General features: G+C 42.3%; 3 protein-coding genes across 3 annotated transcripts; 2 read left to right on the top strand and 1 right to left on the bottom strand.

The window, feature by feature from the left end:
* The first annotated feature begins 7,438 nt into the window (after window positions 1-7,438).
* LOC121604865 (histone H1-like) lies at window positions 7,439-8,056 on the top strand. Its single transcript, XM_041934503.1, has one exon. The coding sequence runs from the start codon at window positions 7,439-7,441 to the stop codon at window positions 8,054-8,056; it is 618 nt and encodes a 205-aa protein (XP_041790437.1).
* A 2,060-nt stretch (window positions 8,057-10,116) lies between these two features.
* Window positions 10,117-10,503, bottom strand: LOC121604866 (histone H2A). The gene has a single exon (XM_041934504.1). The coding sequence runs from the start codon at window positions 10,501-10,503 to the stop codon at window positions 10,117-10,119; it is 387 nt and encodes a 128-aa protein (XP_041790438.1).
* A 351-nt stretch (window positions 10,504-10,854) lies between these two features.
* On the top strand, window positions 10,855-13,586 carry LOC121604363 (histone H3-like). Its single transcript, XM_041933860.1, has 2 exons — window positions 10,855-11,187; window positions 13,263-13,586. Exons 1-2 carry the CDS (start codon window positions 10,855-10,857, stop codon window positions 13,584-13,586), a joined length of 657 nt encoding a protein of 218 aa, XP_041789794.1.
* The last annotated feature ends 1,850 nt before the right edge of the window (window positions 13,587-15,436 follow it).

Raw genomic sequence — 15,436 nt, 5'->3', positions numbered from 1 at the left:
CTTCTTCCTGCTCTGCAACAGGCTGGTCCTGCTCCTGGAGCAGATCCTGTCAGAGTGCTGCTGTTTGTCCTCCACACACACTGATGGGAAGGTTTGCATTTGACATCAAACTGTTACAAATTTGCTCCTCAATGATGAACAACAGCAAAATAAGCAATCCTTCATCAGAGACATTAAGTCTATATCTCTCCTCGTCTTCCTCTCATCCTCTCCCTCCTTTCCCTTCATATCATAACAGTGAATTTTAACAGAACATCAGTCAACATGTGGAGGTCTGTACTGTGTGTTTTTACCTGCGGTTACCTGCAGAGTAGAAGATCATCAAACTCTGTATTCTTTTTTTAAATAACAATCTTAGGCCTTAAAATGATCAGAGTTAAATCCACGTTTTTGCTGTCAAGTCCTGGCATTATAATTCTTTAACATAACACAACTGTTACACATTCTTGCATTGCTCTCTAATACCAGTGAAAAATTACAATTTGTTCAAGTAAATCCTAACACATCATAAAAGATAAATTAAGGCAAAACTGTAAAAAAAAAAGAGAAAGAAATCAAATGAAAACAGTCATGTGGCTTAAACGTTTCACTGCAGAGGAGTGAATATCAACAGGCTCCGAGCCATTAAAAAAAAATACACTTTTTAAACAGTGATGGTCTTTTTTAAAAACCTAATATCTGTCTGAAAATATTGGACAGTGAAGTAAACTGTAATAACACATGTGGTTTATATCAATATGACATCTTGGCCCTTATGAAACATTTAGATCAAAACAAATTGAACAATATTTTTCCACAGTCATGTGGCTGCATGACTGTGGAAAAGTATTAATATGTATGCAACAAAAATACATTAATAATAAGGCAGTGATAGCAAGTGAAATCATTAACTCAGTTGAAACAGTTCTCTATGCTTGGAAGGCATCTTTTCTTCCAACAGTCCATAAATGACTGAGTTGTAGTTCACATCAAAGGTCAGACCATGGTTTTGCATCATAGTCCAGACCATCTGAGCTCTGTAACAGTCCATCAGGAGCTGCTACTGTGTTTCATCTTCATAACAAATCACGGGATATTTTTTCTTTGTCACATAACTCCATGAAACAGCTCGAACGGGCCAGCAGACATCTCTAATGCTCTCTGAGATTAGCTATGAAGCTATTTTCAACTTGGTACCTATGTCATGGCACCCAAACCTCCATGTTCTTTGCTTTAATATAATAGTTCTCTTCTGGTGACTTCTCTGGTTGTTCCTCAAATGAAATTGACGCGCTGTTTATTTCATTTAATACTCATTTTGTTAGCTGGGGGAAGGATGTTTGCCAGAATCATGAGTTTGGACGACGGTTTTGATTCTTGTTCTGTAATTTGTGTTTTTATTCTCCCATTTCTGTACTTCATTTTTAATTTCACACATTTTTTTCTCCCACTTTCTTTCACTGATATCACTGTTACAGATGGTCAGACCCAGAAAGTTTTTGTCTATTTTCCTCTCCAATCCAAACTCCTTCTGTTCTGTCCTGGTTTCATTTTGCACCAGATGCTTGTTCTAGCACGCACAGAGCAGTGCTCAGAGGGCAGCACCGCTTTACTCCAAACTCAAACTCTCAGTTCAAACTCCATTTACCTTGACACAAACACCTGATTGAAAATACAGACACCTGAGCATTTGAACAAAATCATCTGGAAAGCTATCTGCTTTCACCACTGCCCACAGATAATCTCTGGATTTATCCAATACTTTTAATTGAATTAGTTGATGGATCTCTTATCTTAATTCTGTGATTTGGTTGTTATCATGTAAATATTGTGTATTAAGTTTGCAGTATATTCTGTCCACTAAGGCTCCAGAGAAGACTGATGATTTAACTAATAGATGATCAGAAGAATCGTTTAGGATTGTGCCATAATGAGACACTTTATAGTTTGCAGCTACGTATATTCTGTCAATGCATGTTTTAGTTCTGGAATCAGACCTAAAATTGGTTCCATGAGGATTTACAGATCTATAAACATCAGTTAAATTTGCCTCATTACAGATTTCCTTCTGGACTCAGTTAGAATAAGGAAGGACCATCCCCGTCAATCTCTTCAGTCTCAGTATTAAAATCACCACACAAAATTATATTATAACTAACCTTCAAAAGTACCCTGAGTCTCTTGAACAATCTGCTCTATTTCTGGGCTTCTGGGGCAGTGTAAACATTTATAATTCGACACTTTTGTCCTTTATAAAAACAGTCTAACATGATCAGTCTGCCAGGAATAATGTCTATCCTCCTGCAGACATCAACATCATGTGTTTTAAAGAATACCAACACCATCAGCATTATTTTCACTGTTTCATCACTTTCTCTACATCAGTGTTTCTCAATCCTGGTCCTGGAGTACCACTGCCCTGCATGTTTTAGATGTTTCCGTGCTCCAACACACCTGATTCAAATGCTCAGCTCGTTGTTGGGCTCTGCTGAGGCCTGATAATGAGCCATTCATTTGAATCAGGTGTGTTGGAGCAGGGATACATCTAAAACATGCAGGGTAGTGGTACTCCAGGACCAGGCTTGACAAACAGTGCTCTACATCATCGTTAGTTTTCAACCTCAGTTCTTGAAGGTACAACATATCAAAGTCAGATTTCATTAAAATTTTCACGGTTTCTTGAAGCGAAAAACTCAGAAGCTCACAGTGAGTAACAACAGTAAAAGGCATTTCATTATGAGACTCAGACAATGTTGGTGCAGTGAACTCTGTGTGGTAGGGATAGGACCTGAATTACACTCAGGAGCTGAATCAGCATCAGAAAGCGGAGAAGAGGAGCCCTGCTGGAGGGGCTGAGACCAGAGTCTGGGCTCTCACTCGCACTCTTATACTGAGGCTCGCCATCATCATCACGATCAGCTTCATTTACACTGTCGTTGTACTCATCATCCTCAACTTCACTACTTGTATTGTAATTTTCTTCACCTAACAGAAAGGGGAGATACCCAGGCAGAGGAGATAAAGGCTGCTGCTGCAGCTCCGCTGATGCATTTTGTGCATTTCTATAGGCTTCGTCCTCTCAGGTTATCGCTAGTGGGGTTATCTCTTGCGCACCTGCGCAGCACTGAAAAAGAAACTTAGTCCACGCCCACCTGTAGGTTTGGCCCCACTCGCGCTCTCATCTTGAGTATAAATTGCGATGAGACCACATAATCGGCTTCCATTTTTCTTCAGTCTGAACAAGCACTGGATCGTGAAAAGCGCGTGAAGAACTTCGAGATGTCTTTCAGACAGAGCGGTATCAGGATTTGCCCGGCCTGCCAGGTCGGGTACATCATGTCTTTCGACCTGCACGCCCGTTGTGAGTCCTGTCTGGGCCCGGAGGACGACGGCCTCGCCTTGGCCCCGCAACCTTCATGCCCGTGTTGTGCTGGCCTCCCTGAAGCAGAGAGGAGGATGGTTGGCCGATACGCGAGCTATACTCGGTCGAAGAGGCATTGGACATCCTGGACCCTGCTCCCTCTATCGATGGACCGCCATGCGGGTCGCCCATTCCCCGCCTCCCCCAGATGGGTGAACAAGGGTGTGATGGCGACTTGCCTGGGGAACGCCCAGAGGGTCCCCATCTCCGCCTCCACCGCGTTGCGTAAAGTTACTGACGCTGCATGATAAGACGGAAGCAAAGCCGAAACCTTGTTTAATTAGACTATGTGAAAAACTCATGAAGGCTTTTGTTTTGGAAAAAGAAAGAAGTGGCTCCTCGGCGAGAATCAGGTGTGAGAATCAGGGTGAATGCAGTCAAGCTAACATTCACCAAAGTTCCCAGGGCCAGAACAGCGCTCATGGGCTTCCAGGTGAAAAGGCAGGAATTAGGGAAATGCTTTAAAATGTGTAATGTGTAATGTGTGGTGCTCTCTGCACAATTACAGTTATTTAGTGAATTAAGGAATTTAAATAGGCTACCTCCTTTTTAATCATGGTACTAAACCAGCACGCACTTAAAATTGTGTAGTTGTTAAACAGTTCATATATTCATGCTATATATTATTTTAAAAAAAATCATGTGCACTTTTTAATGTATGTTCAATTAAAAATTGAGTTAATTTAGTGCTGACTTTGTCAATCAATACGTTCAGATGCAAAAAGGGAGGGGACTGACAATGGTGATGAGTCTGACCATGCTGAGTCAGATGACAGCTGCAGCTACAGCAGTTGCAGCAGCAACAGGAACCCCCCAGTTCATCTGACCTTTGCTACGCCGAAAGGTCCCCAAGGTAGAATATTTCTTAAAAATTATATTAACCTATCACCAGCAACATCTGAATTACTCTTTTGTATTAATTTTCTGCTGAAATGCACATCCATTTATATATTTTAAAGGGCTTGACAATCAAAATGTTACTTTCGAGTTGTTGTTGCTTAATGATCCAACTCAATTTTTATAAAGTTTAATAAAATCCTCATTTTAAAATTCCAGAATCTTTGCATATATTTTTCAAACTTTTGCCATAGGAACAATAACAAAAGCATGTTTCTGTCTTTAATTGTCAGTGTTGATCATGAGTATTAATTTCCACAGACTTTCTCAAACCAGAGCTGCAGGTCCTGCGCAACCTGTCCTGAAGACCTTCCCTCGCACCCAGCATGGACAGGGTAGGACCAGAGCGTTCAGGGCTTTGTGGTACAAAACCTATACCTGGGTGGAATACTCCCAGTGCCAGGACTGTGCTTTTGGTTTTGCATGTAGGCATTTTTCACTGCCCTGTGTTCCAGAGACATTGTTCACGTCAGCCACTGGCTTTTCCGTACTGTTCTTTGCTGAGCCTTTTTTCCTCTGCTTGATAATGGCATATAATTTATAAAATAAAAAACAAAAAAAATTTTTTTGGTGTCATAGGGAACACTTGAGGATTTGTTGAGATGGGTAATCATTAGTATATGTGTTACTGGTGAATAGTAAATGAAGATGTCTTGTCTAAGCGTCTCCTCACTCCCATCTCTGGTGTGTGAGTGACACTATACAGTGCGCTGATGAGCCCTCTCCTCATAAGCGCTATTTCCTTGATGTCGCCTCTGTCATTTACTCACCTTCCTCCTGACGGGACCCGGCAGCGAGTATGGGTAAGGAGCAGCCTCTGGAGTCTTCCAGTCGGCCCTTTCGATCCGACCCCCCCCATGGGTCACATCGAAGTGCGCTACAGTATGTGTGACGGCGGCGAGGGCTCTGGCTTGGCTCGTTTTCATGAATACTCTGAGGAGGAAGCCATGTCTCACCACCTCTGTCCAGTGCGCGCGCTGTCCTGCTATGTCCAGCGCACAGCTGCGTTGCGCCGCTCTCAGCGTTTGTTTGTGCGTTACAGAGAACGTTCTTTGGGTTCTCCTCTGTCTGCACAACGTCCGTCACATTGGCTCTGTGAGACTATCGCACAGGCCGATACCTCCTCCGGTGTGGATCCGCCGGAGCGCATCAGAGCGCACCCCACCAGAGGGGTCTCGTCATCCATGGCTTTGCATGGTGGAATGTCAGAAGAGGATATTTGCACTGCCGCTTCTTGGTCTTCTCCCTGTTCGTTCGTTCGTTTTTACCTGAGTGATGTTTCACGTTTCTCTATGACTCATTCTGTTTTGAGTGTTTTGTCAGAATGATGGATGTCAGGTTATTCGGCTGTGTCTTCTCTTTCGACTGACGCACGGAGAGCTGCCTTTCCCGCTTCTCCTGTTCGATGGACTTTTTACAGCTCTCAATAGCAGGTTCATATGTTTTCAGCCTCATTCCACATGAGAAATATTTTCTTATACATGAGGTGACATTATGGTGAGCAATTCCCGATTATTTTTACACATCATATTGAACGGAGACAGCATATATTTTTTATTTACATATGAGCAACAACAAACTGACTTACCACCAACAGAGGCTGGAAAATCACCCATAACACACCGCTTAAATTATTTCAAAAATAAAAATAATGCAACACAGGTAGAGAGAGAACCATGGCTGACAGTCCCAAGTTTAACAAGACTTTAAATATAAAACATGTTATTTATTTACTCTGTTGCACAAGCGCATTTTGTATTTCTGCACAAGTTCATGATCCATCAAATGGTTTGAAGTAAAGGTCGATATCCTGGTGTGGATCCCTGTCTGTCAGAACTTGACAATCAATATAGTTACGTCCATTTGAAACGATGAAACGATGGATACAGTCACACTGAAATGCAGGGTGGTAGAATTGGGAGTGCAGTGCTGCAGGTCTGAGAACAGGTAGCACTTATGTTTTTGTGATTTATCTTTTGTAACAAAACATGTGTAACAGAGGGAAAATGTCTTTTGGGAATGTAAACTATACCTTTTAATATCATTGCCCCTGAAAATCCTCTCAATGTGTGGACCCCTTTTTTAATACATGTTATTTTCACTGCTGTCCTCAGTAATGCAAAACAACATGTGACAAATGGAACATGTAGTGTGCATTTAGTTTTACAACAGGTTCAAAGTGTGGAAGTGAGTCCTTTTTAAAATTTTGTTTGTATGTCTGTATGATTTTTCATTATCAGCTGCAGCATGGGTAATGCTGCTGGAGGCCATTATGGATCAAACAGGCTTAATAAAGCTGTCAGAAAAAAGGCAGTTCATTTTAGCTCTGCAGAATCTGCTCTGTTAACTCTGAGATTTTTAACACAAATCCAAATTCTCACTTTCAACAGCAGAAATCAGCGAAATGCAAGTTTTGTGACCGTTTATTGCTTTTTTCATATTAATATGTAATATTATTTATCGATGGAACGATGTAAGAATTACATTTAAAAACATGCTTTGTGTGCCACAGACAGCTGTTCATTTATTTGTTCATTAATACAATAAGTATGAACAGTTTAGTCCTCAGCAGAAGAACTGCTCACTGTGCAGCTCTGACTGGCCCCGTAAGCCTCCTCCATCATCAGTGTGTTTGCTGCTACCAGAATACATTCACTTTATAACAAAGTGATCATCAACACATGGTAATTTGTACTTTGAGTCTCTGAACAAACATGTAGGCCAGCTGGAAAACGGCTTTTGATGGCGATCTGGTGCATTTTAAAGCATTTTAGGAGAGAAATGAGTGCGAAAAGTCACTGAGCAGCGCTGGTCGCGGCGGTCAATGTGTGAGGTTTGGAGGCTCCCCAAACGAAATGCAGAGAGCATCAGAGCTCTACATGACTGGAATATGAAGAGACACAAGTGTGCTATCGGCTCGCTTCGCTGTCAGCCTTCAGCACTTGTCCCAGGTTTAGTTTTGAGTGTTTTATCGATGAAGAGAAAACACAAGTAGCCCGACATTCAGAGCGCACAGACGAGACGCGGCCCGGGTTGAGTCTCCACGGTTCTCATGGTGTGTTTAAGTCCAGCCTCCTGCTCTGGATTCTCCATCAGTTCAGTTTGACTCGTTCAGAGAGTACTAACGCGAAGAGAAGGATAATGGCAGAAGTAGCACCAGCTCCAGCCGCCGCTCCGGCAAAAGCAGCCAAGAAGAAGACGGCAACCAAGCCCAGGAAAGCCGGTCCCAGCGTCAGCGAGCTTATCGTCAAAGCTGTGGCCGCATCCAAGGAGCGCAGCGGCGTGTCTGCAGCTGCCCTCAAGAAGAACCTGGCTGCCGGAGGCTACGATGTGGACAAGAACAAGTCCCGCGTCAAGATCGCCATCAAGAGCCTGGTGGCGAAGGGGACTCTGGTCCAGACCAAGGGGACCGGAGCATCCGGCTCCTTCAAGATGAACAAGAAGGTGGCCGAGCCCAAAGCCAAGAAGCCCGCAGCCAAGAAAGCCGCTCCTAAAGCCAAGAAGCCCGCAGCAAAGAAAACCGCAGCGGCCAAAAAGCCCAAAGCAGCGGCAGCCAAGAAGCCAGCAGCCGCCGCTAAGAAGTCCCCGAAGAAGGCCAAGAAACCCGCAGCGGCAGCCAAGAAGGCCACAAAGAGCCCCAAGAAGGCCACTAAGAGCCCCAAGAAAGTGGCAGCAAAGAAGCCCGCAGCAGCCAAGAAAGCTCCCGCTAAGAAGGCTGCAAAGCCCAAAGTCAAGAAGGCAGCACCCAAGAAGAAGTGAGCTGTTCTCCACAGACGTCATGAAAAAGGCTCTTTTAAGAGCCACCCACATATTCACCAAAGAGGTTATTTCTTGTGTTGTCGTCAAACGTAAACAAATTGTACTAGAATTTTCCTATGATCAAGGTAAGACACGACGAAAACTTGTGTGGTGTATAAGTTTTCAAAACCAGTTCAACTTCTCTGCACATGACTGATGTGCTGTGAATCATGTGTGAGACAGCAATGATGTCTGAGGAAGGACTCTGTGCATTTACCTGCAGACAGCAGGGAGGAGGGTCAACAAGCACTTAATCCGAGACCTACAGGAGTGGTGTGTGTGTGTGTGTGTGTGTGTGTGTGGGTGTGTGTGATTGGTGAATTAAACACAAGGTAGTTCACCTTTCTCTGCCCCCAGTTATTGTACCAAAGTATATAGAGTGCTGTGAAAGTATTTGGCCCCTTCCCGATTACCCGAGTAAATACAAAAATTACTTTAAATGAAGAGAGAGAGAGAGAGAGAGGCATTATTGAGTCTACTCTAGTAAGTTAATTTTTTTTGTCAAATGTTGACTTCACTTATTTGCGGGGGGGGGGGGCTATCAAATACTTTGTTATAGTATTTTGTACATATATTCTTACTGGGCTTTGTAAATTTTAAGGCCCATTGAAGGAAGCAATAAATATTGTATGTGGCACTGACTCCTGTCCCTGGAAAAAACCAAATGAATCAAATGAAGAGATGAATAAATACAACCCTGAATTCAAGTTAGGACACTATGTAAAACATAAAAGACAATATAACTTGCTAATGCTTTTTGACATGTACTGAAATGAAAACGGTACAAAGTCATTGAATTTAATGTTATGACCTCATCAGCTTCATTGATATATATATATACACAAATTTCTGAGGGGCAGATGTGATTTATTTCAGCAAGGCTGGTTCCTGGATTGGAGAGGAAAAATAATAGACTAAACTAAACTTGATATTCAAATCAAACAAAACATTGAAATCCTTGGTCTGACCATTTGTAACAGTGACATTAGTGAAAGAAACTGGGAGAGAAATTTATGTGAAATTAGAGAAGTACAGAAATGGGAAAATAAAAACAAATTCCAGAACAAGAATAAATCTTGTCAAAACTTTCATCCTGTCCAAACTCATGTTTCTGGCAAATATCCCTCCCCCAGCTAACTGTTATCCATTATGGACGATGATCAGCACCCTCTCCATCACACAGTGGACAGACAGTGGAGCACCTTCTCCCACAGGCTGCTACAGCTCCACTGTTGAAGGGACAGAGACAAGAAATCTTTCCTGCCACATGCCATTACACTGTACAATAACAACTAAAATAAATAAATAAATCTTTTTTTGTACAATAATTTTTACTACTACTGTTTACTATTTTTGCTATTTTATAATGTATATAATTTTTACTGCTTGCTATTTTGATTTTTTTTTTTTTTAATTATGTATAGTTTGTTCTTTATAGTCCTATTTCACAAATTTTCACTTGTTTCACTGTGTGTAATGCTGCTGCTGCACTGCAATTTCCCAGTTTGGCATAAATCAAGTATATCTAACAAAATGATTGCCAAGTTAAATAAACAGTGTATCAATTTAATTTGGGCAACAAACAGAAGTCACCAGGAGGTGATTACTATATAAAAGCAAAGAACAGTTTTATGGCCATGGACATTGGTGCCAAATTGAAAAATGTGTCTGCTCTCATCTCCAGAAATTGCGTTTGATCTGAGAGACATTTTCACACACTGAATAGGGAGATGATATAACTGAGTATTGAACTTTCAAGACTCTAACAACTCTATTATTATTTTGCCTTTGATGCCTCAGCACTTCTTGTTTTCAGTATATTGTGCCTTGTTATTATAATTATATTGAAAAGTTTCATTTCAAGAGCAATATATAATACTTTCCATTTTCATTCTAAACCTTTAGTAGTTAAGTATAATTCGTGCGTCATGGAGACATTAGAAACGCTGCTCTTTAAAAACGGAGTGTGTGGCTCTTAAAAGAGCCGTTTTGGTGTTTTTTTTTCTCTCCTGTAATCAGGTTTACTTGGCCTTGGCGGGCTTCTCGGTCTTCTTGGGCAGGAGAACAGCCTGGATGTTGGGCAGCACACCACCCTGAGCGATGGTGACTCCACCCAACAGCTTGTTGAGCTCCTCGTCGTTGCGGACAGCCAGCTGCAAGTGACGGGGGATGATACGAGTCTTCTTGTTGTCGCGGGCAGCGTTTCCGGCCAACTCCAGGATCTCAGCGGTCAGATACTCGAGCACAGCCGCCAGGTAGACGGGGGCGCCGGCACCCACACGCTCGGCATAGTTGCCTTTGCGCAGCAGCCTGTGGACACGGCCGACTGGGAACTGGAGCCCAGCACGAGAAGAACGGGTCTTTGCCTTAGCTCTGGCCTTTCCGCCGGTTTTGCCTCTTCCACTCATGATTTACTGATGGTTTCTAGAGTCACAGCTCAGAGAAAATGTGGCTTCACTGGCCACAACGCTTCATTATATGTCCGCGGCGGCGCGAGTGGTTCCTGCCAGACCAATCGGAGTGGAAGCTTCCAGCAGCGTGAGGCCCGCTCTTAACTTCGAAGGGATTTCTCTCCAATCAGCAGCGGCTATTCCGGCGCTGTGTCGCTCCTGAGCTCCATGAGGAGCCCTTCACCAATCAGGGCTGGAGGTCTGAAGCGGCGTCATCATTCCGCAGCCGGGCCCACACTTTAAGAGCAGCGTGTCTCGTCTCTTTATTACACTTTTCTCCCCTTCAGAGAGAGATAGAAAGAAGCAATAATGGCAAGAACCAAGCAGACCGCTCGTAAGTCTACCGGAGGCAAAGCCCCGAGAAAGCAACTGGCCACCAAGGCAGCCCGTAAGAGCGCCCCTGCTACCGGCGGCGTCAAGAAGCCTCATCGCTACAGGCCCGGTACCGTGGCTCTGAGAGAGATCCGTCGCTACCAGAAATCCACCGAGCTGCTCATCCGCAAGCTGCCCTTCCAGCGCCTGGTCCGAGAGATCGCTCAGGATTTCAAGACCGACCTGCGCTTCCAGAGCTCCGCCGTCATGGCTCTGCAGGAGGCTAGCGAGGCTTACCTGGTCGGCCTCTTCGAGGACACCAACCTGTGCGCCATTCACGCCAAGAGGGTCACCATCATGCCCAAAGACATCCAGCTGGCCCGCCGCATCCGCGGAGAGCGCGCTTAAACTCTCACTCACACTGTGTACCAACCACAACAACAACGGCTCTTTTAAGAGCCACCTCACTTTACACTGAAGAGCTTTTTCTACTGTTCATGTACTTGTTGTAATGTATTCACAATTAAGGTCTGCATTAGACAGTGTGGGCCTCAAGTAACTCCTTCTGCTGTTCTGGAGAGATGTCATTTAATACATCATACATTAATATCACATCCTTATCACACACCTCAGAATTGACCCAAAGATGTGACTTCAATATACCATTCCTTTGTATATATGCCTGTGAATATTCTCATTCATCCAGGTCATTGTAAGCTTTAGGGCATTCAATCATTCACAACTGGACCATGTCAGTTTGTCTTACAAGACGTTTCGTCTCTCATCTGAGCAGGCTTCATCAGTTCATGTGCACCAGTCTAGATAGTGTTCACAAGACACTGTTCAATGGAAACACGTGCAAGTCGCATTCGAACTTTGCTGAAATTTCAGAAATGTCGCTTTTGTTTTGCGACCAACTAATGGAAACGCAGCTAGTGTCTTTCCCTTAATTTCACGTTTGTTCTTTTCTCTACAATGTGGCCTGAAACATAATTTAGTCTATTCATAGTTATTTTAGCTTGTATTTTATAGTCTGTATTCATAATGGTCAGATGTCTGTAGTTATCAATATTTCAGTTGTCACCTTTCCTGAGCAAGAAACACATAACACCTTGATAGAGTTTCCCATTCAGCCAGTGTTCAAGCCTTCATTGTAAATGCAGGTGAGCAGATTCATGACACCGTCCAAGTGTAGCCGGTAAAACTCAGTGGGGAGGCCATCTGGACCTGCGCTTTCCCCGGCATTCAACTGCTTGATGGCCTGAAGAACTTCTTTATATCTCCTAAAAGTGATGTGAAGTTTATAGAGCTGTATGAAGTGATGTTTTCTAAAAGTGAGTTCAGAGTTTGTATCTACATCTATTTTTTATAGGCACTGGAACATAGTTCTCTAACAGCTTGTCTTTTTTGCCTTTCACAGATCACAACATTTCCGTCTTTGCTTTTTATGGTTTTTAATAAATTTACTTTGGAGTCGTCTGTGTCCTGATTTAATGGCACGAACAAGGTTCCCTCTGTCATTTGACTGTGACTGTTTATAAATATTATGTAATAATTCATTATTAAAATGATCTATTTGTGATTTTAAGTCTCTTATTGTTTCCTCATTTCCTGCAGATGTACATTTCAATTTCTTTATACTAATATACTAATTTATTAATGAATCATACGTTTTATTAAGTTTAATTATTTACATTAAAATTATATATTTTTGTATGTCCCACAATTTCACATCAGACTTTTCTAACACTTTTAATTTAATTATTTGATGGAACTCTTGTTTTAATTCCATGATTAGGTTGTTATCTTGTAAACATTGTGTATGGAGTCTCGAGTATCCTCCGTTAACTGAGGCTCCAGAGAGAACTCAAGATTTAACTAAAGGTGATTTGAAAAAACGTTTAGGATTTGACCATAATGCGCACCTGTTTGATGATCATTTCACTGTCGATTACAGTCTGTTGGATGATCATAGCACTTCTGGTTTTCCACAGTTTGATACATACAATGCCAATGATGCCAATGAAATTAATTTAACTGGTAAGCTACACCAGTCTAAATGTAGATCTTGGTCTCCCCGGCCCAGGCATTAATAAAGCTATATCTTATTACTGGGATGCTTTCGCCACCAACAATAATTATTAAGTTTATTGTTGTAAAAGTTAACAATAAAAAAATGTACTACCTAAAATAATGCTGTACTATCTTTACATTCTTTGTTATAGCATGTACTAACAATTTTCAAATAAACAATTTTCACTTGGCTGCTAAAGATGGAGGAAGGACCACTGAGGCACCGCCCAGTGAGGGTCGCGCTATATGATTTCCTCGACGTCCGCAGACAGTATTTAAATACTGAATGTCTGCCCCTCCGACAGCAGACTCTATTTAGTCCAGTACTATAGAGAACCTACAAAATGAGCGGCAGAGGAAAGGGAGGCAAAGGACTCGGTAAAGGAGGCGCCAAGCGTCACCGCAAAGTTCTCCGTGATAACATCCAGGGAATCACCAAGCCCGCTATCCGCCGTCTGGCTCGCCGCGGTGGCGTGAAGCGTATCTCCGGTCTGATCTACGAGGAGACCCGCGGTGTGCTCAAGGTTTTCCTGGAGAATGTCATTCGTGATGCCGTCACCTACACCGAACACGCCAAGAGGAAGACCGTCACCGCCATGGATGTGGTGTATGCTCTGAAGAGACAGGGCCGCACTCTGTACGGCTTCGGCGGTTAAACCATGTTCTGATCTGTCACTGAGAAAAAAAAAGCAAAACAAAGGCTCTTATAAGAGCCACTCACTTAATCTTAAGAGTTTGTCCTGTTGATGTGTAGTTATTAAGAAGTGCTGTCTTAATATATACTATTAGATCACAATAACGAAAAAGTAATATTCAATGACAGGTACTTGAAGCTTTTATTTCAGTTTTTTTTTTTTTTTTTTTTTTTAAATCTCAGTGTTAATCTTTAGATTAACACACTCAACTCAGTTGAAAATGTAATAACTGGACCTGGTATTTCTGTTTTAGAAGTTAATCCAATAGTATCCAATATTACTTCAAAACTTAAATCACTAAACATTTCTTCCTTTGCAATAGGTTTATTAAACTGAATTGAAGACTACCACAAGTAAGGCTTTTCCCATTCTCTCTTGCACTACAATTGCCTGTGCCTCACTTGCTGCTCATTCCCAATCACTTGCTGCTACATGTTGTAGAAATATTACAATAAGGACAAATGCCCTGTAGGGAAAACTCAGTCACAAATCTCCAAAAAATAGTTTTAATACTTTGGACAAAAACTTGATTTACTCTTCTGAAATTACCCGACATTTGACCAGTTGCCAAGGAACCATGATGTATGCAAACACATGTTTGAGTAAACATTATTTGTTCTATAAACTACTCACATTTCTCCTAAATTTAAAGTATTTTTTAGAGAAAACAACAAATGCTCAAAATAAGTGTGTGCAGACTTCAAATACTGCAAAGAAAACAAGTTCATGTTCATTTTAAAATGAAGGTGGGTGACTTTATGCCACTACTGCGCAAAAAACACAAGCAGCTTAGCTTTGTTTGATGGCTTGTGACCATCCATGTTTCTCTTGATCACATTCTAGAGTGGGGTTCAGTTCTGGGGATTCGGCTGGCCATGATAGGATCTTGATCGGTGGTCCTTCATCCACACCTTGATTGACCTAGCTGTGTGGCATGGAGCATTGTCCTGCTGAGAAAGAAAGAAAAAAAAAAAACCCTCCTCCAGGTCTAACCATCTGATGACCAGGAGTTGCGCAAAGCTGAAAATTGGACTCATCAGAGAAGATGACCTTACTCCAGTCCTCTATGGTCCAATCTTAATGGTCTTTTGCAAACCTCAGCCTGGCTCTAATATTATAATATATACTTATATTTAAATATACCCCTCCTTGTTACTTTTTGTGCTGTGTTTATATGCATGTATATAAACTTAACTCCTTTCTGTACTTGTTAGTTACATGCGAAACTGCATTTCAGCATCTCAGTGCTTGGACTCTGTGAAATGACAATTAAATTAAATGGAATCTAAACTAATTCATGATTTGACCAAACATTTTTTTTTCACCAAGCTCTAATGAAAGTTGTGTCGCTCCTTCAGTACAGCAGGATGCTTTGTGATTGGCTTCAGTTGCGACTCATCTCTCCCAGGTTAGTGCAGCTGAAGCTTCCTGAGTGTTGTGTGGCAGCTGTCCAAGGTGCTGAACTCACACTCTCAATGCTGGAGCTGATTGCACCAGATTTCAAACTTAGTCTGGTCATAACACAAGTGTTCATGAAGATTTAAGATGAGATAATTTATACATACTAAATGAAAGGGTGCCTCAGGGCCTCCTCCACATCCAGTCCGATAGTTTCCTCAACCTGATCTTCCTCCTGTCCAGCCGACCCTGCAGAGAGGTTTCAAGACTTGCTGCGTGGCTTGTTCTTGGCCCAACACCCAGTAGGAGCCTCAGAGGAAGCAGAACAGACATGTGTGCATACAACCCCTAACCCTTCGATTAGTAGGCAGTGTGCACACATGTCAGATCAGCAATACATTCCATCTTTCACA

Source organism: Chelmon rostratus, chromosome 3 (genome assembly GCF_017976325.1).
Source record: "Chelmon rostratus isolate fCheRos1 chromosome 3, fCheRos1.pri, whole genome shotgun sequence".
Classification (NCBI taxonomy): domain Eukaryota; kingdom Metazoa; phylum Chordata; class Actinopteri; order Chaetodontiformes; family Chaetodontidae; genus Chelmon; species Chelmon rostratus.
This window is presented reverse-complemented; position numbering and strand designations above follow the sequence as displayed.